Consider the following 24746-nt stretch of genomic DNA (forward strand, 5'->3'; position numbering starts at 1 on the left):
CTCTCTCTCTCTCTCTCTCTCTTTCTCTCTCTCTCTCTCTTTCTCTCTCTTTCTTTCTATGATATACACGAGTTCGTTTCATTTAGTTGGCTATTTTCCGAATGGTTTTGGTGTTTAAAAGTGGGCTATTTTCCGAATGGTTTTGGTGTTTAAAAGTGGGCTATTTTCCGAATGGTTTTGGTGTTTAAAAGTGGGCTATTTTCCGAATGGTTTTGGTGTTTAAAAGTGAAGTCAAAGTTTTTAAAATTTTTTAAAAACTTAGATCTGCTTTTAACCAAAAACATCGACGATAAGATAGTAATTTATCATGTCGACCTTGTCTCCACCGAAGAGCGTTTCTCCGTTTATAAGAGTTAGTTTGCAAAATATTTTAACAATTCAATTTTTCACAAATAATTGTGAAAGATGGATTAATTATTTTTTGTTCAATTTGAAATCTAGTTCTCGAGGTGGGGTCTCCTGATTACTGGAGTCTTGTACGGCCATTTTCATTACAGTCAGTGAAGTTGATTATTTTTTTGTATCTGCATGCGCATTTTAATTTTCAATTTAAATTAAAAATTTTAAATTCAACGGTATAAAACTTTAGAAAATCACATGAGCCTGTGAAGAGTTATTAAAAAATTAAATTTACTATTATTATAAATTAATAATAATAGTAAGTTTAATTTTAATAGTTTAGTTAGTTTAGTATTAGTTTAATATTAATCAATGTTTTTCTCTTTTTAACAACAAACAGGTTATAATATATAAATATACAAGTATACTTATACAACGCAGTTTAGTATTTATATGAGTTCAAGGATTTATAAGCATATGCATTAAACATTTTGTTAAAAATGTTAGTTATTTAAATTAGGAAAAAATTAAATCAAATTCAGACTATCTATCGAGGAAGGAGGCAAAATTGCAGGCCATCTACGAACCCATCAGGCAGAGGCGTGATGCACGTTTAGCCAAGGAACGTGAAGAGAAAACCAAAGGTTAAATTTCAAAATTTTAATTTATTTTACAATTGTTTTGTTTTTCTTAAATTAGGCAAGTTATTTTTTATGTTTTATATCAATTTCAATGTTGAAATCTCTTATACATAGCTTTAATTTAAAAGATTGATGAATATTTGAATTGTTTATCTTTTTGAGTCTGTTTACTAAAGTTTTGTTTTCTAAACCTTAATATTTTAATAATATTGATGTTATTTGTGTGAAAATTAAATATTAGCTCATTTGATATAACATACTTCTGATGATTTTACTTTTATTTCAATTTAATTTCCAGCTGAAATGGAGACTCTTGGTAAAGACATGGGCATTGTGCCAAAGTGAGGAGATTATATGAACTATCTTCATGGAAACTACCATTTTCTATTTATAATTCATAAAAAAATATTTCATTGTGGAAATTGAAAATAAAGTAAAGTTCTATGAGAATTCGTTTTGAATTATTCTATAATAGTAGTGGCTCAACTTTGGCGTTTGGTTTGGTGAAGTTTCTGTTCTGAATCTTAGTTTCAAAGTTTATTTGCCACCTGAAATGCAACCAAGCAGCGTAATTTATATAAAAATTAAAATAAATGTCTTCTAAATTATGTTACAGTTCAACTGCATGCAATTAAACATTCTAACAATTTCGCTAATTAATTAACTTATTCTAGCAGTTTTCAATATAATAAAAGAACTAGAATCAGAGAAGTATGAAATTTTAGTCACAAATTCATTGCTAAACATAGTTAGAAATAATATATTTAACAAAATGGAACATTTAGTATTAGTTCAAATATATGGTTATAAAAATATAAAATGATTTGACGAATGATATATATAATACACCAATATTAACTCCTATAAATCAAACTAAATGATATGATATCCATATAGTTGTATGTGATACATGATACCTGCCTTTATATTCTTAACATGTTCTACAGACATGATTTGAAAAAGAATTGCTAAAAAAGGTATGAAGTATAATTTAGGTAGAATAGCTATATAATATATTTGATTGTATAATATAATTGATATTAAATAAATAAAATATTACAATTCATAATTATTTGGGATGGTAATGGTTTTTTTTGTTTCATACATACCTACTTAAGCAAGACGGTGTGCTTGCTGATTTTAGTAAGATCTCAATTATAAGCTCTTGCCTGTGTTGTGCCATTGTGAAGTTGTGTGTGTGAGAGGGAGTTGTGGTTTTTGAGCGTTTTTGCTTCAAATTAAAGTTTTAAATTTGATTTAATTTATCAAAAAGTTTGAATAAAGGTTGCTTGTTAATTAAAATAATTGAATTATTTTGGTATATTGAGAAGAAGCTGCTGTCAAGATGTTTAATTTAGGCAATATAAATGTGAGTTTTTTTTAATAATATTTTGAGTTTGACAAATTTTGTTAACTTAATTCCTTTTTTTTATTTTATGTTAATTTTTTTACTTAAAAAATAAATAATTTTGCTAATTGATACAAATTAATAACAATTTATTGTAACACAATTGTCTTACAATCTTACATTATTCAAAAATTGTCAATTATCATTAAGAATATAAAACAAACTATTATATTCTTTAATATTAATAGTTAATTTAATTGTTTATCTTTATAGTTACATATAATTTTTATTTTATTTAAATGGGTAAGTTTTGAAACTCAAATTTTACTGAAAAACCTATTAAATATCTCAAATTTAATTTATTTTATTATTTATTTATTTTATTACATAAGTTTGAGTTCTAAAATTAAAGAAAATAAGTATAAAAAGAAGAAAGCTTTGTCAGACTTTTTGCAAATTTAATTTAATACTTATGATATTTTAATAGTCTGTGTGTATGGTTTGAGTTTATTATTATTAATTATTATATATTTATTCGTTAAATATTTTTTTAAATTGCTAAATATTATCAATTTTATTTAAAAACTGCAAGTGAGCATATTAATTTTTTTTATTTTTTCAAACTGGGGACCATCCCATCTTATCATATGTTATTTTTTTAAGATAGTTTTTTTGAAGGATAAAGAAAAGACTATCCCATATCCATAGGATATTTTATATATATATATATATATATATATATATATATATATATATATATATATATATATATATGTGTGTGTGTGTGTGTGTGTTGTGTGTGTGTGTGTGTTATTATGTTATTGATGAGTTACCCTAAATTATTTTAAATGGTATGCTATAAGAAAGAAAGAATGTCTGTGAATGAATAAATGATAGATAGATAGATAAAATGAATGAATGATAATGTATTGAATTATAATTATGTAGCCAGTTCTGATCCATAAATAATTTTAGTAATACAATTGATTGAAAGAATGAATGAATGAATAAATGAATGAATGAAGGAAAGATTGAACAAGTAGAGGTACTAATAATGCATGAATGACAGAATGAGAAAACAGATAAATAATACGATTACAGATAAATCAATAAGTGAAAGATGGAATAATAGACTAATATGATTGAAGAGTTGTTTTAAAAAATATACATATTTTTATGTATGTTTGTATGTATACGACGCATACATACAAACATACATACAGACTAATATGATTAAAGACATGAAAGAATGAATAAACGAGTGTATGTATGAAAAGTGAGGGAACGAACGAACAAACAAATGAATGAATGAAAAAAAAAATCTTATCTTCTCATCCTCACTGTATCATTATGAAATTACAACCTAAGAGAATGTTATATTTGTTTTGCATCTTACAGTTCACACATAATTCATACAAAAACTACAAACAAAAGATCTAAGAAAGGCACACACACACATACATACACATGCACCATACACATGCATCACACACACACACACACACACATACACACATACATACATACATAAACACACATACATATGTTGTTGTGTTCTGATTGCAAGACTTGTACGCAATTGTATTGCTGTTCTTGTATACTTGTATGGCTTTGCATTTTTGTTATTGGTGTTTTTAAATGCTGGTAGGAATTGTATTTGTATTATTATTTGTATTATTTGTATTCTTACGGTTATTTTGATTTTGTTTTATTTCAGTGTGTTTGTGTTTATTTGTGTTTAGAAGATTAAGCCAGTGATATTCTGTCAATCATTCGTTCAATCATTCGTTCATTCATTCATTCATTCATTCATTCATTCATTCATTCATTCATTTATTCGTTTATTCATTTATTCATTCACTTATTTTTTGGCTCGTTCATTTGTTTGTTCTTTCATACTTCTATTTGTTCTTTTGTTCACTTTTACTTTCGTTCATTCATGTATTCATTAGCTTATTTCTTCATTCGTTCGTTCGTTCGTTCATGACGTTCATTTATTCGTTCATTCATTCGTTCATTCACTAAATCATTGAGTCCAAATTAGACATTGTGACGGTGCCATGCTGTGCGGATAGAGCCGTTACTGAGATGACATCAATAGGATGAATTAATGAACGAACGAACAAACGAATGAGTGAACAAATAAGTGAATGAAAGAATGAAAAGAACGAAAGAACGAATGAATGTTAAACAATACTATAATCAATGTAAAAATTAATGACAAACTTATAAACGTGAATAAATAAAATTGAAAATGAGCCCACGAACAAAAGTGTTTAAAAGTAATTTGAATGAGTCTTCAATTAGGCGAAACTAATTTTCGTTATTTTTCTTTTCAAATTTATGCAAATTAATAAAATTATTTAGTCTATGTTAATGTGAGTCTGTCTCTACTGTGCTAAACAGGATTGACAAACCATCCTTCAAACTGATAAATTTTTAATTGTTTTAAAATCATTTAACTGATATTAATATGGTTCGCTTGCATCTCTATAAGTCATTTGCATGCAACGTTCACACCACACACACACACACACACACACACACACACACACACACACACACACACACACACAAACACACACTTTTGTATGTACGCACAATCATTCTTTCTCTCATTTATTCAATCATTAATCCGTTAATTTTTTTTCATCCATCCAACCATTTATTCATTCGTTTCTTCATTCGTTCTTCATTCATTCAAGCTGGGAGACATGGCCAAGTCCATAGGGAAGGCCGCAGCGGGGGTCATCCAGGATTACCAGAAGACAGGTGAGATCGACTTGAGCAAGATTAACATTGGCGGGTTCTCCCTCCCTTCTGGGTTGAAGTTTCCCGCGGGCCTTCCCACGTCTAAAACCTATGTTAAAGGTTGGTTGGTTGGCTGGTTGGTTGGATGGTTGGTTGGTTGGTTGGCCGGTTGGCTGGTTGTGTTGGTAGATTGATTGGTTGGTTGAGTGGGTACGTTGGTTGATTGATTGATTGGTTGGTTAGTTCATTCATTCATCCATTCATTCATCCATTCATTCAGGCTGGACGCCTCGTATAGACAAGGGGGATGAGGAAGTGAGGACGACAATTCGGGATACGGGCAAGGGACAGGTTGGAAATATTTGCATATATCTCTTGTAGTCATGATCGTCATCATCATCGTCGTCATCATCGTCATCGTCGTCATCATCATCTTCACCATTATAATTCCCCAGGCACGAACCACTGAATATTTGCCAAGGCAACCTGGCGTGCAGTACAAATCGTTTGAAGAGATTAAGGCCGAATGCGTCAGAACTGGTTGGTTGGCTGGTTGGTTGGCTGGCTGGCTGGCTGGTTGGCTGGCTGGCTGGCTGGTTGGTTGGTTGGTTGGTTGGCTGGCTGGCTGGCTGGCTGGCTGGCTGGCTGGCTGGCTGGCTGGCTGGCTGGCTGGCTGGCTGGTTGGTTGGCTGGTTGGTTGGTTAGTTGGTTGGTTTGTTGGTCAGTTGGATGACTGCCATTGTACATCACCATCATCATCATAATCATCACCACCATCGTCATAATCATCACCATCATCCTAATCATCATTTCAGGTAAACTCTGGGAGGATCCAGATTTTCCGGCAGTAGCGAGTTCCATGTTCTTCCGGAAGCCCCCATCTGGCTGGCCCAACATTCAGTGGAAGAGACCACACGTTAGCTGTTATGATGATGATGGTGGTGGTTGTGGTGGTGGTGTTGGTAATGATGATACGGGAAAAGGATGGTTATGATTATGATTGCAACGTCGTCGTCATCATCATCAACAACATCCCACCAGGAAATCAGTTCAAATCCTGAGCTGTTCGTGGCCGGCGGAAGTAGGATGGATGTCATCCAGGGAGTGCTGGGTCGGTCACGTGATCGTGATGATGATGATGATGATGATGGCGATGATGACGATTCAACAAATTTATGTAAACTTATTTGAATGAACGCAAATTCATGCAAATTTGTTCGGATATCAACCTAATCCAAGATAACCAAAATATTAATTATGCAAGTTTATTCAAATATCTAACGGAAGCCGACCAAAAGCTAATTTATGCAAATTTATTCAAAAATTCAGGAGATTGTTGGCTATTGGCTGCCATAGCCTGCCTCACGACCAATGAGCAATTGCTTCACAAAGTAGTCCTACCCGACCAATCATTCAGCCAGAATTATGGAGGTTTGTTTTGTGGTAGTGTATCTCTTCAGTTTTTAGACATATCAACAACAAGTGCTTGTGTTGTTGTTGTTGTTGTTTCAAGGCATTTCTTTTGAAAAAAAAGATACATATCATCGCAAGGATTACAACCGCAATGTTATTTGCTATCGATGTCTTACTCACATTTCTTATCGTTTCATCGTCATTATCATCATCACCACGATCATCACCACCACCAAAATCATCACCATCATCATCACCACCACAATCAAAATCACCATCATCATCATCATTACCACCTGCAGGCATTTTCCGTTTCCGGTTCTGGCAGTACGGGAGGTGGGTGGAGGTGTTCATAGACGACCGCTTGCCCTGCCAGGGCAACAAACTCATCTACATGCACTCCGAAGAGAGGAATGAATTCTGGAGTGCACTACTCGAAAAAGCATACGCCAAGTGAGTGAGTGAATGAGTGAGCGAGTGAGTTAGTGAGTTAGTGAAGGAATGAGTGAGTGAGTGAGTGAGTGAGTTAGTGAGTTAGTGAAGGAATGAGTGAGTGAGTTAGTGAAGGAATGAGTGAGTGAGTGAACGAGTAAATAAATGAATGAGTGAGTGAATGACTGGTTATTTGACTTTGACATCGCCATCATCATCACCATAACTAAAATAATCATCATCATTATCGTCGCCCCAACCAGGCTATGTGGGTCTTACGAGTCTCTGAGTGGCGGTCTGACCAGTGAAGCCCTCACTGATTTTACAGGGGGGGTTGTGGAGAGGTTGGTGGTCTTCATTATGATGGTAGTGATGGTGATGTGTGCGTGTGTGTGTATGCGTGTGTGTGTGCGCGCGCGTGTGTGTGTGTTTGTGATTGTGTGTGGGTGTAATGATATAATTACAGACGTGAGGTCGAGATAAAAAAAAACTAATAGTTAGAAATTGTTGAGGAATGAACCGCTTGTAAATTAATTAGAAGGTGTAAAGTAATAAAATTGGTTATAAATAAATTCGATTATGGACATGAGACACTGCTATGTGGCAACTTTACAAGCAGATCGGTCTACATAACTAGAATAAATATAACGGCCTTCGCTCACTTTTAACAGTCGAATATGGAGCTTACTTCGGAGGGCAGTTGGAGGGTGATTTTTTATCGTTCGAGTCAAAAGTTGAGATCGTATATTTACTAATTTAGGAATGTTGCTTTTATTTAAAATGCTAAAACTTTAATTTTTTTAATTGTTATTCAATGTGGTAATCAATTACTTTTATTTGGTACAAATTTATAATAATAAAATCGACATTACCAAAATTAATTAAGAGTTGAAAAAATTGAAATTCTTTGCATATCCCTGCTGCTTCAAGTCACAAGAAAGTGTTGTATGTTGGTATATAGGCCTCCCTTTGTATCGGTAGCTATATAAACAACGCAAAGACGAGATTCAGGAGAGAGAGAGAGAGAGAGAGAGAGAAACAACGAAAAAGAAGAACGAGAATTAGAGAGAGAGAGAGAGAGAGAGAGAGAACGACGAAAAAGAAGAACGAGAATTAAGAAGAGGTCAGAGGAAGTTTCGATCAGGAGAAGAGTCCTACTATCGCAGAGAAGTTTTGTGTGCGAACTGCAAGCAAATCAGCGATAACGTCCGAGGAAAAGTTTATCAGGGAAAATTCCACACGCGGTCTGCGAGTGAGTTACGATAAAATCTGACGAGAAGCGGCTACTGAGGATTCACGGCCAAGAAACATCTGACGAGAGGAGCTTAATAATAAGATAATTGACGATTGGTTTCATTCCGTGATTTGCCTGTCGATTAGCTACTGTGCTGCATTCTAACGATTTTAACGATTGAATAAACGAGTGATTGATCACGGCAATACGCGCAAGTGATCGCCAGCACTGTTTTCTTTCTGATAAAGTTCATCTGGAATTAGTCTGCCTAGAAATCGAGAATCCTCGTAGAGAGAAATAACCCTGACCCCTACAAGTTCAAGGGGTCGGTTATAACGATATTTTATACGTACTTAATCTAAAAATTGTGTTTCATATGTACATGCTTCCCTAAATAATACACGGACGCACACACGCACGGACACAACACACTCACAGACAGACAGACACAAAGAAACACACACACACAGATATGAGTTAAGGGACAAAGCCCCGTCTGATCTCTTCATGATCATGGAGAGAGCCTCCAGGAAAGGTGCGCTCATGGGCTGCTCCATCGACGTTAGTGATGATGACGACGGTGGTGGTGGTGGTAATGATCTTTATACTGATGACGATGATGATGGTAATGATGTTTATGATGATGATGATGATGGTAATGATCTTTATGGTGATGATGATGCTCGTCTATTTTGAATGAATAAACAATTCAATACGGATGGTGGTGGCAATGGTGATGATGATGATGATGGTGGTGGTATAATTATGATGGTGACGATGTAATGATGATGTGATGATGATGTAACAGGCTGAAGAAAGTCAAATGGAGGCTAAACTGACCAACGGCCTAATCATTGGCCACGCCTACTCAATCACTGCGGTCAAGCAGGTTGTCCCGGTGATGATGATGATGATGATGTTACAGTGATGATGATGATCGCATTATGGTAATGATGATGATGATGTTACAGTGCTGATGATGATCGTATTATGGTAATGATGATGATGTTACAGTGCTGATGATGATCGTATTATGGTGATGATGATGATGATGTTACAGTGCTGATGATGATCGTATTATGGTGATGATGATGATGATGATCGTATTATGGTAATGATGATGATGATGTTACAGTGCTGATGATGATCGTATTATGGCGTTGATGATGATGATGTTACAGTGACGATGATGATGATGATGATGATGATGTTACAGTGATGGTGATGATGTTAGAGTGATGATGATGATGATGATGATGATGGTATTATGGTGATGATGAGAATGAGATGACGACGATATGATAATTTACATTTTAAAATCTGAGATTAGTTCTTCGTGTTCTGATTGGTTCCAGGTGAAAATTTCAAACTTTTCCCCATTTTTTGTTGGTTCTGGTAAAAGTTTATAATTCTAATCTCTTGCTGATTGGTCCAGGTGAAAGTTCGAACATCCAATCAGGAGGGGGCGATACCATTACTGAGAGTTAGGAACCCCTGGGGGGATAGTCACGAATGGAAGGGGGCATGGAGCGATGGGTGGGTTATGATGATGGTGATGGTAATAGCTGTGTTAAGTCGATGGTTACTCTGCCAACATTACCATCATCCACATTTCCGTCATTATCATTATCATCACCTCATTCACCATCATCATCATCACCATAATCACCATCATCGCCATAACACTATCATCATCACCATAACCACCATCATCACCATAACACTATCGTCACATCACCATAACCACCATCATCACCATAACACTATATTATCACCATAACCACCATCATCACCATAACACTATCATCATTAACATAACACTATCATCACCACCATAACACTATCATCATCACCATAACACTATCATCATCACCATAACACTATCATCATCATCACAGCATCGTCGTCATCGTCACGCCATCATAATCATCATCTTCAGCACCATCACACTATCATCATCATCATCACCGTCGTCATCATCATCATCACAGGTCCCAGGAATGGCAGTTGGTTCCGCAAGATGAGAAGAGGGCCCTGGGGCTGACATTCGAACATGACGGAGAGTTCTGGTATGATCATCACCACCATCACCAACACCGTCATCATCACCATCACCACCAACCATCATCACCATCACAATCATCATCATCATCATCAGGATGAGTTACAAAGACTTCGTTCGAAACTTCGAGAAACTTGAAATCTGCTTTCTCGGCCCGGACAGTTTGAACGAACACGAAGAAAAGACCGGAAAGAGGAAGTGGGAGGGCATCCTGTTTGAGGGCTCTTGGAGGAAAAGGGTCAACGCCGGGGGGTGCAGAAACTATATTGGTGGGTGGATGGGTGGGTGGAGCTTGGTTTGATTGGTGGGTGGGTTGGTTTAATATTGTATTTTATCGTTGCGTGGAACGGTTGATGGCTTTGAGAATTTTTTGTTCGTTTGTATAATCGTTCGATGTTTCGTTCATTCATTCAATTGTTCACTCATACGTTAATTAATTAATTCGTTTATTTATTCATTCGTTCATTCATTCATACATTCGTTATTTCATTCATCCAGCTTCTTTTTGGACGAACCCACAGTACAGAGTGAACGTGGCAATGGCCGATGAGAATTCATATGACGGAAAAGGTGAATGAATGAATGAACGAATGAATGAATGAATGACTGAATGGATGAATGAATGGATAATTGATTGAATGGATAATTGATTGAATGGTTAATTGATTAGTTGAATAATTGATTGATTTGAACGCTGATCAATCAACCAACAATCAACCAACCAATCAACCAACCGATCAATCAACCAACCAATCAATCAATCAACCAACCAACCAATCACAAGGCACCATCCTGGTGGGCGTCATGCAGAAGGAGAGGAGGAGGATGAAAAAAGAAGGAGTGGACCTCCTCACTATAGGATACGCCGTCTATAAAGTGATGATGATGATGATGATGATGATAATGGTGGTGATGGTAATGATAATAATAATAATAATTATAATAATGATAATAATAATGGTGAATTTGTTTCCAACGACCGAGTGTTTAATTCGCCATTTAAAAGTGAAGTGAAGCTTAGGTAGGAATCTTACGCTGACGTGTAGTCAGTCTAAGGTTTCCATCATCGTCATCATCATCGTCACCACCATCATCATCGTCACCATCATCATCTTCATCACCATCATCATCATTACCATGGCAGGCGCCTCAATATGTAACGGGAACCTTGGATCGGAGATTTTTTGAGACCAATGCAGCCGCTGCCAAGTCTTCCGTCTTCAGCAATCTGCGGGAGGTGCTGATTATCATCTTCATCATCATCACCTTCATCATCATCATCATCATCACCTTCATCATCATCATCATCATCATCATCACCTTCATCATCATCACCTTCATCATCATCACCTTCATCATCATCATCGTTTTCATCATCGTCATCATTTTTTTTTTATCTTCACCATTGTCGTCGTCATCGTCATGATCGCCATCACAATCACGAGCGCCATCATCGCTACCATCATCACCACCACGCCACTCCAGGTCTCGGACCACCACAGGCTACCACCGGGCGACTTCATCGTCGTGCCCTCGACCTTTGAACCGAACGACGAGGGCGATTTTATATTGAGGATCTTCAGTGAGAGGGAGTATAAAGGATCGTGAGTTATGATGGTGATGATGATGAAGATGATTATCATGGTGGTTGTGATGATGATTATGATACTGGTGGTACTGATGATGATGATGATGGTGGTGGTGATGATGATGATGATCATGGTGGTGATGATGATGGCGACTAGAAATTTTTTTTTTTAATTTATTTTACAGAGAACTTGACGATACGAGCGGAGTCGTCGATAAGGTTGTTATGATGACGATGATGATGATGATGACGTTGGTGAATCTAATTATGTCGCTTACGTTTTTCATCCAACCATTCATTTTTGACAGACTCTACACTCGCTCATTCACTCACTCACTCACTCATTAACTCACTCACTCACTCATTCATTCATTAACTCAATCATTCATTAATTAACTCACTCACTCATTCATTCACTTACTCACTCACCCATTCATCCAGGATGCGGCTAACATCCCAAAAACTCCGGAAGACAAGGCGAGCAAGGATAGGGCGAAGCAAGGTTTCCTAAATTTAGCCGGATCCGACGGAGAGATAGATGCTTTTGAATTGCAATCCATCCTCAATCAATATTTTATGAAAGGTATTTTTTTCAATCTCTTTTTTTTTTTTCAAAAATTTCAAAATGAGGAGATAGAATCTTGTGAAGACTAACTTCTGATCTGCTTTATTGTCATTATAATTGGTGACCGATGTTTACTTGTGTGTGTGTGTGTGTGTGTGTGTGTGTGTGTGTGTGTGTGTGTGTGTGTGTAACGGTGTGTGTGCAAAAGTGTGTTTGTATATGCGTATCATGTACATTCACACGTTATTGCATTTTATTGCATTGTAATCATGTTACCTACATTTGTTTCAAATCAGTTTGTGATCGAACCTCTCTTTGTCAATTCGTATCGTATAGCTGAATACCTTTTTTATTTTAATTATAGTATTACGTCAATAAAATTCATTACAAACATTTTTTGCTTGCTTGTTTCTTGCATTGAAAGGAATCACGCGACAGACTGGTGCTTTGTTGTAGTGAGGCTTCAGCTGCGTCTGCTTAGAAAAGCGAGAAAATGTTTAACCTCTAACCCGAAGACACCTTGAACTCCGGTTCATTTTTTCATCCATGCTTGTTTGGATTTTTGTAACTGTCTTTATTACGAAATACCAAAGCGTGATTTATCCAAGTTGCAGTCAATTCAAAACAGAGGGGGGCTAAAGTTGTGGTTGGGGGTAGTAAGTTGATCACGTGAGCCCAATACTGGAGGCGTTGCATTGGTTGAGGGTTGATAGGAAAACTGTTTTTAAATTATGTGTATTACTTTATAAGTCTTTGAATAATGTTACACCACAAAATATGATCGATTTGTTCACTAATGATAAAACAAAGTTGTCAAAATAGGAATTGAGGTCTGCTGATTCAAATTTTGTGCGTGTGTCAAAGACAAACCTCAAGATTGGATCTCGAAGCCTTGCTGTCGTTGGAGCACGGTTGTGGAATAGCCTTCCAAAGACTTTGGGCAGTGGTGATTTTGCTCTAAGTCAGTTTAAGAGACATTTGAGAACCCATCTCTTCAGTTCTTAATAGCATTTAAAATATTGAAGCGCCTGTGATGATTATTTTAAATTTTTAGATGATTTTTTTAAATGGACCCTGTATAAATGCAATGAATATATGCAGTGAATATATAAATGTATAATTTCATGAAAGGTCTGTTTCATCATCGTCATCATTGATGATGAAAGTTCACTTTTTTGAGTGTGCCTGTTTGTGTTTTTGTATATGTGTGTTTATTTGTTTGTTTGTCTTTGTAGATGATGCAACAGTATTAAATATTCGCAATCCTAAATTTTTTCTCAGAGTTTGACTTCAAAGGCTTCAGCATCGATCTGACGAGAAGTATGGTGGCCATGAGAGATGTCAGCGACGATCTTGATGATGATGTTGTTGATGGTGGTGATGATAGCGATGACGATGATGGCGGCGGTGATGATGATAACGATGGTGGTGATGATGATGATAACGATGATGACGATGGTGATCTCTATTGATTTTTTTTCTTCAGTTTGATTTCTCTGGCAAGCTGGGCTTCGAAGACTTCAAGGCGCTGTGGACCGATCTGACGATATGCAAGGTGGTGTGGTGAGGGCGCTGCCGACGCTGCTGTTGCTACTGATGATGTCAATGTCGATGTTGATGATGATGATGGCGATGTTGATGATGATGATGATGATGATGATCGCCACATCATCATTATCATCATCTTCATCGCTACATCATCATCATCACCACATCATCACCACATCATCACCACATCATCATCATCACCACATCATCACCACATCATCATCATCACCACATCATCATCATCACCACATCATCATCATCACCACATCATCATCATCACCACATCATCATCATCACCACATCATCATCATCACCACATCATCATCATCACCACATCATCATCATCACCACATCATCATCATCACCACATCATCACCACATCATCATCATCACCACATCATCATCATCACCATGAAGAGGGCGTTCAAGTTGGCTGACCTTGAGAATACGGGTTGCTTCAACAGTTTCGACTTCAAGACCGTCCTAACTAATGTCGGTCGGTACATTCGGTGATGATAATGATGATGACCGTGGTGGTGATGATGACGATAACGATGGTAGTAATGATAATGACGATGATGATGATGATGATGATGACGATGATGAAAAAGAAAAAGATGAGGATTTGATGACGATGACGATGATGGTATAGATGATGATGATGATGGTGGTGAATAAGTTGATGATGATGATTATTAAGAAGATTTAGATGATGATGATAACGATGATGGTGATGATGATAATGATGACGATGATGATGGTATTGATAATGATGACGACAGCGTGCCAATCAAAATGCGGCATTCCAGGTTTCAACCAATGAATGAATGGATGAATAGATAAACTATTTAGCCTATAAATATTATTTAATTAATTTGTGATTACAGTTAAATAAGATAATTAATTACTCATTATATATTATTATTATTATTATTATTATTATTATTATTATTGTTATTATTATCATTATTATTATTACAAAGTCAATTTGTAAAGAGCTAATTACAAAGAACAAACGAATCAGAAACAAAAACAGTAATGAATCAGAAGAAACAGAAACATTGTTAGTTCTACAGAAATAAGTAAATAAGTGAGTCTTCAGCTCCCTATTTAAACAAAATCAAAGATATATCTTGTCTTCTTAAACCACAGGCCCATCAGTGGCAATATTCCATGATCCGAATCTGTAAATTCGCTGCTGGCATGGTCCAAACCAGGAGGTGGTTCGTATCATCTGCGTGATATCATCTGCGTGAACCAACGCAGATGTTTTTATGAGGAACTTGCATGTCAAATACTGCGGTGCCAAGTCGTGTAATTAATGAACGAAACATTAACACAGCAAGTCTGGAGATTATCCTCTTATCAATTTTTAGCCAGTGTAGTTCGTTTAAGATCGGGTTTAAGATTGGAGTCGCATGATAAAACTTCAAAATTTTTTCTGACAAGTTTCGCAGCTCTAATTTGAATTAACTGGAGTGCAGTTACTGACATGTCCGGTAGTTTAAAGTAGCAACTACTGCAATAATGCTCTGTTGATGTAACAAAAGCATGTACCAGTGCTACCACGGCAGGCCTATTCAAACAGTGTCGAATTTTGTATAATTTTCTGAGATGTATCACACTTGCGATTGCTAGCCATTTAACGTGACCTTTCTTTGAGAACCTGCTATCCAACCATACACTCAAATTTAAGGCTGTAGAAGCAAATGACACCTCAACTTCTACCACATCAATCGAGTTTGTACGAATTATCGACAACTGCTGCCGCGTACCAACAGCAAGCGTCTGGGTCTTATATATATATATATATATATGTGTGTGTGTGTGTGTGTGTGTGTGTGTGTGTGTGTGTGTGTGTGTGTGTGTGTGTGTGTGTGTGTGTGTGTGTGTGTGTGTGTGTGTGAAGTAATTAAGTAATATATATATAATTATTTCCCATCCATAATTAATCATAATATTATTATTAAAAGTAGTAATATTTATAAATTATTCTCTGTAATAGTTTTTATAGTTTTATGATTGATTTTATTATTATTTTATGCTTCAAGTTTTTTCTTTTATTATCTTATTGTTATAATTATTATCTTATCTTCTACACATCAAGTTTAATTTTTGCACTGATTTTGGCATATATATATTATATCAATCGTTCAACTAGTCAATCTATCTATCAATCATTCAATCATTTATTCATGCATTCAATCATTTTTTCATTCATTCATTCACATTTATTCATTTTTTCATTCATTCATTCATTCATTCATTCATTCAATTATTCATTCAATTAATCAATCAGTCAATCAGCCAGTTGATCAATTATTTATTTACAACGAAATCAATCGGTCATAAATACTCATTTTAACGTGTCAATCATACAATAAGAGGTTCAACTAACTATTAAGTACAATGATCAATCAATCAGTCAATCAATCAATCAATTAATCAATCAATCAATCAATCATTCACTCTTTATTCATTCATTCAATCTATAAATCTATCAATCAATCGTTCATTCATTTCATCAACCAATTAACCAACCAATCAGGAATGCGAATCAGTAACGCCACCTTGAACGCTATCATTGTGAGGTACAGCGATAGAGAGGGTGAGTGACGGTGATGATGATGACGACGATGATGATGGTGATGATGATGACGACGATGATGAGGATGATGATGATGGTCACACATGATGATGATGATGATGATGAAAATGACAAATTATAACTCTGACGCATGTTCACTGAGTGTTTGTAGAAAGTTCAGGGCACACACATACACGCAAATACATTCACACACACGCACACACACACACACACAGGCAAAGTACGATTCGACAACTTTGTAGCCTGCTACGTTAAGCTGAAGACACTATTTGGTTAGTTGAGCCTCATTCCTTTAAATTTCGATGGTTTCCACTTTAAGTTTTTTTTTCACAAATCATTAAATTAATTAATTAAAAAATTAAATCAATTTTGAGGTTATTTTTAAAGTAATAAACATAAATCCTTAAAATAAATCAATCCTTTGTTATAGATAATAATTAAATTTATTTATTTGAGAATTGTTTGACTTTATACATATGCATTTAATATTTAAAGCTAATGGCGAGAGCTTGAGGGTCAAACAAACACTGTTGATATTATTATTATTGTTGTTATAGTTAATATTGTTATTATTTTTGTTATTGTTAGTTATTATTTTTATTTTTAAGATACTTTCACAAAGAAAGATCCAAATAACCAAGGCAAGGCGAACTTTTCCACCGAAGAGGTCGATTTATTCATTCATTTTTTCATTCGATTGTTCATTCAGTCGTTTGTTTGTTTGTTCGTTCGTTCGTTCATTCAATTATTCATTCATTATTCATTCATTCATTCATTCATTCATTCATTCAATTAGAGTCGTTTAAGTTAAGATTGAGTGAACAAAATTTGATTGAGTTACGTGACCAATCGTTAAAAATTTGACTTTGGCAATGATAAAATTTTATTTCTAAAAAATTACCCATTCTTCATTCATTCATTCATTCATTCAATTACAGTCGTTTAAGTTAAGATTGAGTGAACAAAACTTATCATAACGAATGATTACCCTAGGTCATGTACATTCTTTAAGGCCTTGTTAAAACTAATTATAGGAATGGCAAAAGAAAAACTAAAATAAAATTCAATGCAAATTTAAAATGACTTATAATGAAATATGGCAAAATAATCCAATAATAATCTATTTCTTCAGTTATTAACTCAAATGAATAAAAATAGGGATCATTAGTTTATTAAAATGGCGTTTCCACGCTGTTGCATTATGTGAGAGGATGATGAAGCACAACAGTTTATTAGGTTATTTTCTAAGGTAATCTGTCCAAATTAAATTCATTAGCGGTAAGTTGTAAAAGCCCATTGTAAAACCTTCAAACTTTTTAAAGTTTAAAATTTTTGCGACCGTTGTTAAGATTTGATGGCTGTGAGAGTAGAGTAATTGTTGGTTTTGTGTTCTTTCCATTTGTCAAAGTTAAAAGCTATGATTACAATATTAACTTTTTGATAATATTGGTGAATAATGTTACATTAAAAACAAATATGCGTTATATATATATATATATATATATATATATATATATATATATATATATATATATATTATTCGTTTGAATGAACAAAAATACGAAAATTATTTTTTGTCAATAGGATCTTAGATATATCCCAAAACCAACAAAAAACCACAAAAACTTAAACACTAACGCTTTTCTGATGATCACAAACAAAAACTCTTCCTAAAAAGCCAAAATTGCTAAAAACTTCTTCGTAGAATTCAGCAAAATTTAAAAATAGACGGGCGGGAAAAAACAACGCGTCGAGAGCACAAGAGCCAAAAAGGAGAGTATTTTAAAAGTTTCATGTGTAATTTTTCACGACCGGAGTGGAGTCATAATCGTCTTCCGACTTCACTCCTATCACCTGTGCAAATATAATTGCCCAGTTCTTGTGCTTCTTTTGGCATAAATGGCCCGTTTCAACTGGCGCAGTGGCTTAACCAGAATTTTTTTTGGGGTTGCCTTTTCTGACCTTTTTTTGGTTGACGTATAAATCAGCCATATGTAATTTTTTAATTTTGTAGCACACAATGTTTGTGTGAATGTTTCAACAAATTATTTGTTCTTAAATCGTTAAATATTCCCTCGAAACGTTTGTTCTAACAAAATTCATTTTCACATCAGCATCAACAAAACTTCTTTCGTCAGCCTTTAATTTTTTAAGTATGTTGGACAGGGGCATAGTTGTGGTCAAGCCCAGCACGATGATATCCGCTTTTGCGCGGAACAAACAATGTTTCTTATTTGCATTTTTTTGTGGTGGTATCTTGTTAAATACTCCAAGATCTTGTGGTCGTCCTGATAGGATGATAGCTAATATTTACCAACTCGGGTCACTACTTGCACGAGAGCTTATATAATGACCCGGCTCTTTCAATATTTTTGAAATAAATATCCCGTAGCCCTAAGGCAATGGCGTAGCCAGAAATTTTTTGTGGTCGAAAGGTTTTGATTTTTTAAATATGTTAGCAATTTTTTCAGTTGCTTTGTGGATTTTCAAATCTGACAACCAATGCCTGGCTGCAGTCGAATTTCAATGTATGATTTCTGGATATTGTTCCTACAATTCCTTCGAAAGTCAAAATTTTGCCGGAATCAAACACCTCCTTGTGTAAAAATAACCTGACTGTTGGTTCCTTCGTTTCCAGTTTCTCGGATCCCAAAAATGTCATCGGGCTATCTGGCCATTTGTAATTTTGTTATCCGAGGCAGGCGGTGCTTGGATGTACGGATAGTACCAGTCGGAACAGAAGCAGCCCTGGTAGTAGAAACGCAGAACCCAAGTCAACCCCATAACATATTTATGGACTCGATCGTCTTTGGGCTCTACGATATTACCACGCACATCCGCAATGGTCATCTTTCTGTTTTTGAAGATGTTGCCCACCTCTTCAGCCAAACATCTGAACAGGAAGTCCAAGCTCTTGTAGTTGATGAACCCATTGTTGTTGAGATGGCACCCAGTTCGTTCCAGTACTTTCTTGTACATCCCAATCATCCTGCCGATTGCCCCCTCCCAGATGTCCACGGACGGCAATCCTGGAAGGAAATCGTTGCCCAGCAAGGTTGTCAGCAGCACCCAGTCATCGATGCTCTTTTCCAGATCCTGTTTCAACAAATTAAACGTTTTTAAATCTTTAAACAAATATTCCTGTAAAACATTAATTTGGACGAAAACAAAACTTTCGTCATCCTTCAACTGCTTCAGAATGCTGAACACGGGCTCGTGTGTTGTGAGGCCCAGTATGATGGCATCTGTGTCTGCGCTGAACAAACAATGTTTCACATTCGCATTGTATTGTGGTTGAACGCGCTGTCTTCTGATATACTCCACAATCTTGTGTTCACCCTCACCTGGCACTCAGCGTCTGATAGGATGACAGCCAATCCCTTCCAGCTCGGACTGCTACTTACACGCGAGTCGATATAACGACACAGTTCTTTCGACAATCCTATCATGAAGAACATGTAGCTGGTGTGGTTACTGCTCTCTCGTGCTTGCACGCTTCCCGAGCCTTTTTCTATCATCTCCTGCCTCTCCTTGTTGCTCTTCGCCCTAGGAGATCTGTCATGCATGCTGATGAACAGTAGCTTCCTAATCAATCAATCAATCTTCGTTTTGCGTCCAGAGACCCAGTTTCCCGAGGTAGGACGTTGTTTTCTTTGCCATCAACTTAGCTTAACAGTAGCTTCCTGGGCTTAACGATTGTCATTGGGTGGTCGATGTATTTGGCTATCTCCGCCATCAGGTCACTTTTCGTAGCAGATGCGGGTTTGTTTGATGGATGGGAGCAGGTGTAGACGATGCTGTTTATATCCAGATATAAGTTGTCAAATCTCATGTCCACAATCGACACATACGCCACGACTGACGAGTTCTTCTTGCTGATTCAGTTGCCGTCCATGTCCGTGTTGACAAACTGTTTGCAGTTTGCCGGACGTTTCTTATTTTGACTCATTCCAATTATCGTGCCATGCTCGTTTTATGATATTTGGAATCAGTGTTTGAGTAGTTCACTAAACTGAGAACTACTATTGAATTCACGTAACTTTTTATTACAATCCAGGTGCAATGTAAAACAGGTGAGTTTATAATTTAACACAGATTTCTTACAATCCTACAACTTCTACTGCATTATTGTATGTTTGCCTTGCACGATCGTACCAACGGCATTCTTGAATTCGTTTCAGCGGCAAAGATTGAAAATGTTAAATATCATTCGCTCATTTACTTTGTATTTAGTTATTCACTCAATCACACGAATGTTATATATATATATGTGTGTGTGTGTGTGTGTGTGTGTGTGTGTGTGTGTGTGTGTGTGCGCGTGGTGTGATGTGTTGTGTGTGTGTGTGGTGTGTGTGTGTGTGTGTGTGTACAATCAATCCCATGTCTATCTTGTATCTATGCAAGGTTTAATAAAATGAAATTAGTTGTTATAATAAATTGTTTCAACGTTCTTTATGATGCTAGTATTATTTTTGAAAAAAACGAATGAATGAATGAATGAATGAATGAATGAATGAATGAATGATAGATAAACGAATGAATGAGAGACTGAATAAAGAAATGAATGAATGAAAACAGGAATGAATGAAAGACGAAACACTTCAGTTTATTTGAATATACACGACTTAAATGAAGTCGTTTTTGTTGGAATTCTCCAGCAGAGTTAACTACGTTCAAATAATAACATTGAAAGTTTATTCATTCATTTACTCATTCATTCATTCATTCATTCAAATGAAAAAATGAAAACTTCATTGTCTCATTCATTCATTTCATCGTTTCATTCATTCATTCATTCTTTCTTTCGTCATTCATTCGTTCATCATTCATTCGTTCATTAAAATTATTCATTTGTTCATTCATTCATTCATTTATTCATACATCCATTCATTCATTCACAGTTCATCGTTATGGCTCTCTACTCGTAAGACAAAAACGGCTTGATGGATGAAAGGAAGAACCGTGAATGATCAATGAAAGAAAGAAAGAAAATCATGATCATGATTTATTTTTTTTATGATTTTATAATTTTAATTACTCATTTGTTCACTATTAAAAATGCTGATGGCGTGATGATTATGATGGTGACGATGATGGTATTGATTTCAATGAGGATGATGATGATGACGTCGAGGTTGATGATGATGATGATGTTGATATATTCTTCGCGCTATCGTATTTGAAGCTATTCATAACTGGCCTTCGAAATCTCTAAATTTTTTTAAATAATTAAATTTTTTAAATCTGAAATATTGTAAATAAACAAATAAACCCAGCATAGATGAATAATAATTAGAATTTTATTTCTTTAAATTTTAATTATTATTCTTTGTTAATATTCATCTTTGTTTTTTCATGGGGTTTTTACTTCTTAATTTTTTAACCTGTTTTCTGTTCTTTGTTTAGATAATTTATAAACGTTTTATTAAATTGTAATATAGCATATTAACATACATGGGCAACAAACATAGAACTCTCTCTCTCTCTCTCTCTCTCTCTCTCTCTTTCTCTACATATATATATATATATATATATATATATATATATATATATATATATATATATATATATATATATATTCAATGATATTTACGATGATAATATTAATAAACGATTTAATACTGATAACAACAACAACACACGTTTAGACGGCATTTTCCCCGAGATCGGGGGGTGCCGTTTGTCTACCTATGAAGAAACCGAAATACCCCTCGACTCCATCCACATCTGTCACTCGCCTCAATATCACGCAACCCCGCTTTCACCCTGTCCTTCTCCACGTGCTCTAATACTGATAAGTTAATAATAATAATGATGATGATGATGATGACGACAAGATAGATAATAATATTATATTAATAATATTAATGATTATATTAATTATAATTATATATAATTATATTATATAATATTAATGATAATAATATTAATAAACGATGTAATACTAATAAGTTAATAATAATGATGATGATGGTGATGATGACGACAAGAAAGATTATTTGAGTATAAATTCTCTACTATGTTTGGATCTTTTTTAAATTTTTTTTTTTTCGTTATTGCCGTCAATCGTGAATGATCTTACACACACACGCACACACAAACAAGCACACAGTACACACACACACACACACACAGCCGATACAGATACACTTGATGTTGCTTATTTTTTGTTACTTTTTTACAATTAATTAACTAATTAATTAATTGATCAATTAATTAATTGATTAATTAATTAATTGGTTAATGATGTTATTGACAATTCTATTTAAATTCCTAAAAAAATTTTCATTTATTTATTTATTATAATAGAGTTGTTAGCGATTATATTACAGTTTTTCAAACGCCAAATTTCTGACTTGTCGACTATTGTTTTGAAGTTTCGAAATTTTTTAATTTAATATTTTAATTATTTTGTATTATTAATTTTTATATAAATTATTTAATTAATCAACTAATTAATTGTTAATTTATCAACTAATTAATTGATAATCAATTATTTTTTTCTGATTAATCTTTTGATCATCGGTGTTTTATTTTCATTTGTTTTTTTTTCGTTTTTTCCTACAAAAAAATAAAAAAACTTTTCCTCAACAATTATGATCAATTTTCATTTTGTTGACACCAAATAAAAACTACAAAATGTTCATTATAGCCTAGGAGTGTATTTGAATAAACGTTTTTGAAATGGGTTTTTGCATTCTAAAAATATTTCATTAAACCATTTGATGTAAAACAATTTAAAGGATTTTTAGAAATTGATTAAAAAGATCTCAGAGGCGCTAACAATTATTGCAGTACATTGCTTAGCACTTTATTAAAGCCATGCAGTGAATGCAGAGGAAAAGACATTAGCACGGGTTGCGGGCAGATGTGCAAAATTCAATGTCAGAATCGGCAAGTCTGATAGACTCGATGTTCATTTTTCTCCAATTACTGCCTAGTACTAACCGGTAAAACTGAGTTTTTGATTGATTCAATTTAAGCCTATTTGCCACCTCCCACTCATTAACTTCCGAGATAAATGATCTGAGTCTACAGACAAGATCATCACAACGACATATGTATATGTATGTTATATCTAAATATGCATATATAACTATTTATAATTTGTTAATTTAATGTATGTGTCTGTACGTGTGTGTGTGTGTGTGTGTGTGTGTGTGTGTGTGTGTGTGTGTGTGTGTGTGTGTGTGTGTGTGTGTGTGTGTGTGAGTTTTTTCTCCCACTCCCTATGACATAAGTATTTGCAGATAAATTCTCGTCAAAAGGGATTTTTATTCTCTTATCTGTTTTCAATAATTTCTATTATTATTCTATAAATGTGTGTTTGTGGTGTGTGTGTTGTGTGTGTGCGTGCGTGTGCGTGCAACTAAATATGTAAATAAGAACCATAACACTAAGTCGATCATCTTTATATAAATATTACAGCAATTTTAAAATTTCAAAATTGAAAATTTTTAATAAAATTAATCTGCTTTATGAGTTGTTGGAAAAGTTTCGCTGTTGTCAGATACTGATAAAAGTTCTACTACTGCTACTACTACTACTGCTTCTACTACTATTGCTGCTGCTACTACTACTGCTTCTACTACTACTACTGCTTCTACTACTAAAACAATCCTAAAGAAATTCTAAAGATTATTAACTGAGTAGAAAGACAAGGCAATGCATTTAAGAAACCGTACCAAACGGACCCATAGATGAATTAACACGGGCCTTCCCGGTAAAAACAATTTACACCAAATCAGGATGGAAATTTGGTTACCTTGGTATAGATTTTCTCAAAGATTATTTTCACACTTCTGAAACCAGCACTACAACAGTCTAAGACATGCATTTTTCGAATGAAATCTTCCGATATTATTACGATACATTAACGTTGCTAGTGTTATTGCCTGATCTCGGAAAAACAAATTTTAGAACCGTTGAGGAAAATTTGTCTAAATCAATTTTGATGTTACTAGACTTCCGTATAATCTCGTCTTTGCGAATGTCCGGATGCCGAAATTAAATCAGGAAATTAATCATAACATGGCGGAGATTTTTGGAAAAGTGAAAGTAGTTGATTTGTTTAAAAGTCGTGATTAAACGGATTTATCCGAAATGGCTTCAGGATTTGATAATTTTTCGGTTTTATTTTAATACGTTTTCAGAAGAGTTGTATATTATTGATTATAACGTAAAAATGCTTTTTTTTGTTTGAATCAAAGTGGAAGC

The 24746-nt window shown here is 34.7% G+C and overlaps 1 protein-coding gene across 1 annotated transcript; it reads left to right on the forward strand.

Moving 5' to 3' along the window:
* The first annotated feature begins 5365 nt into the window (after positions 1 to 5365).
* On the forward strand, positions 5366 to 22452 carry HELRODRAFT_185955 (hypothetical protein). Its single transcript, XM_009027723.1, is given in 31 exon segments — positions 5366 to 5430; positions 5535 to 5619; positions 5895 to 5995; positions 6121 to 6190; positions 6409 to 6510; positions 6795 to 6945; positions 7188 to 7268; positions 8629 to 8719; positions 8967 to 9047; positions 9594 to 9694; positions 10150 to 10227; positions 10317 to 10489; positions 10719 to 10790; positions 11005 to 11096; positions 11365 to 11457; positions 11706 to 11824; positions 11994 to 12027; positions 12250 to 12391; positions 13655 to 13713; positions 13860 to 13928; positions 14339 to 14417; positions 14704 to 14730; positions 16470 to 16529; positions 16745 to 16801; positions 17138 to 17196; positions 21431 to 21673; positions 21686 to 21692; positions 21708 to 21748; positions 21765 to 22032; positions 22076 to 22162; positions 22333 to 22452. The coding sequence occupies 24 exon segments, from the start codon at positions 5939 to 5941 to the stop codon at positions 21455 to 21457; spliced, it is 1974 nt and encodes a 657-aa protein (XP_009025971.1). The 5' UTR covers positions 5366 to 5430; positions 5535 to 5619; positions 5895 to 5938; the 3' UTR covers positions 21458 to 21673; positions 21686 to 21692; positions 21708 to 21748; positions 21765 to 22032; positions 22076 to 22162; positions 22333 to 22452.
* The last annotated feature ends 2294 nt before the right edge of the window (positions 22453 to 24746 follow it).

This window comes from Helobdella robusta (genome assembly GCF_000326865.2).
Source record: "Helobdella robusta unplaced genomic scaffold HELROscaffold_50, whole genome shotgun sequence".
NCBI lineage: Eukaryota > Metazoa > Annelida > Clitellata > Rhynchobdellida > Glossiphoniidae > Helobdella > Helobdella robusta.

Coding starts and splice junctions, on each gene's coding strand:
- HELRODRAFT_185955 (XM_009027723.1), top strand. CDS start 5,939: ATGTTCTTCCGGAAGCCCCCATCTGGCTGGCCCAACATTCAGTGGAAG. Junction 10,791..11,004: donor GAATTCATATGACGGAAAAG/GTGAATGAATGA, acceptor ACCAATCACAAG/GCACCATCCTGGTGGGCGTC. Junction 13,714..13,859: donor GTATGGTGGCCATGAGAGAT/GTCAGCGACGAT, acceptor TTTTTTCTTCAG/TTTGATTTCTCTGGCAAGCT.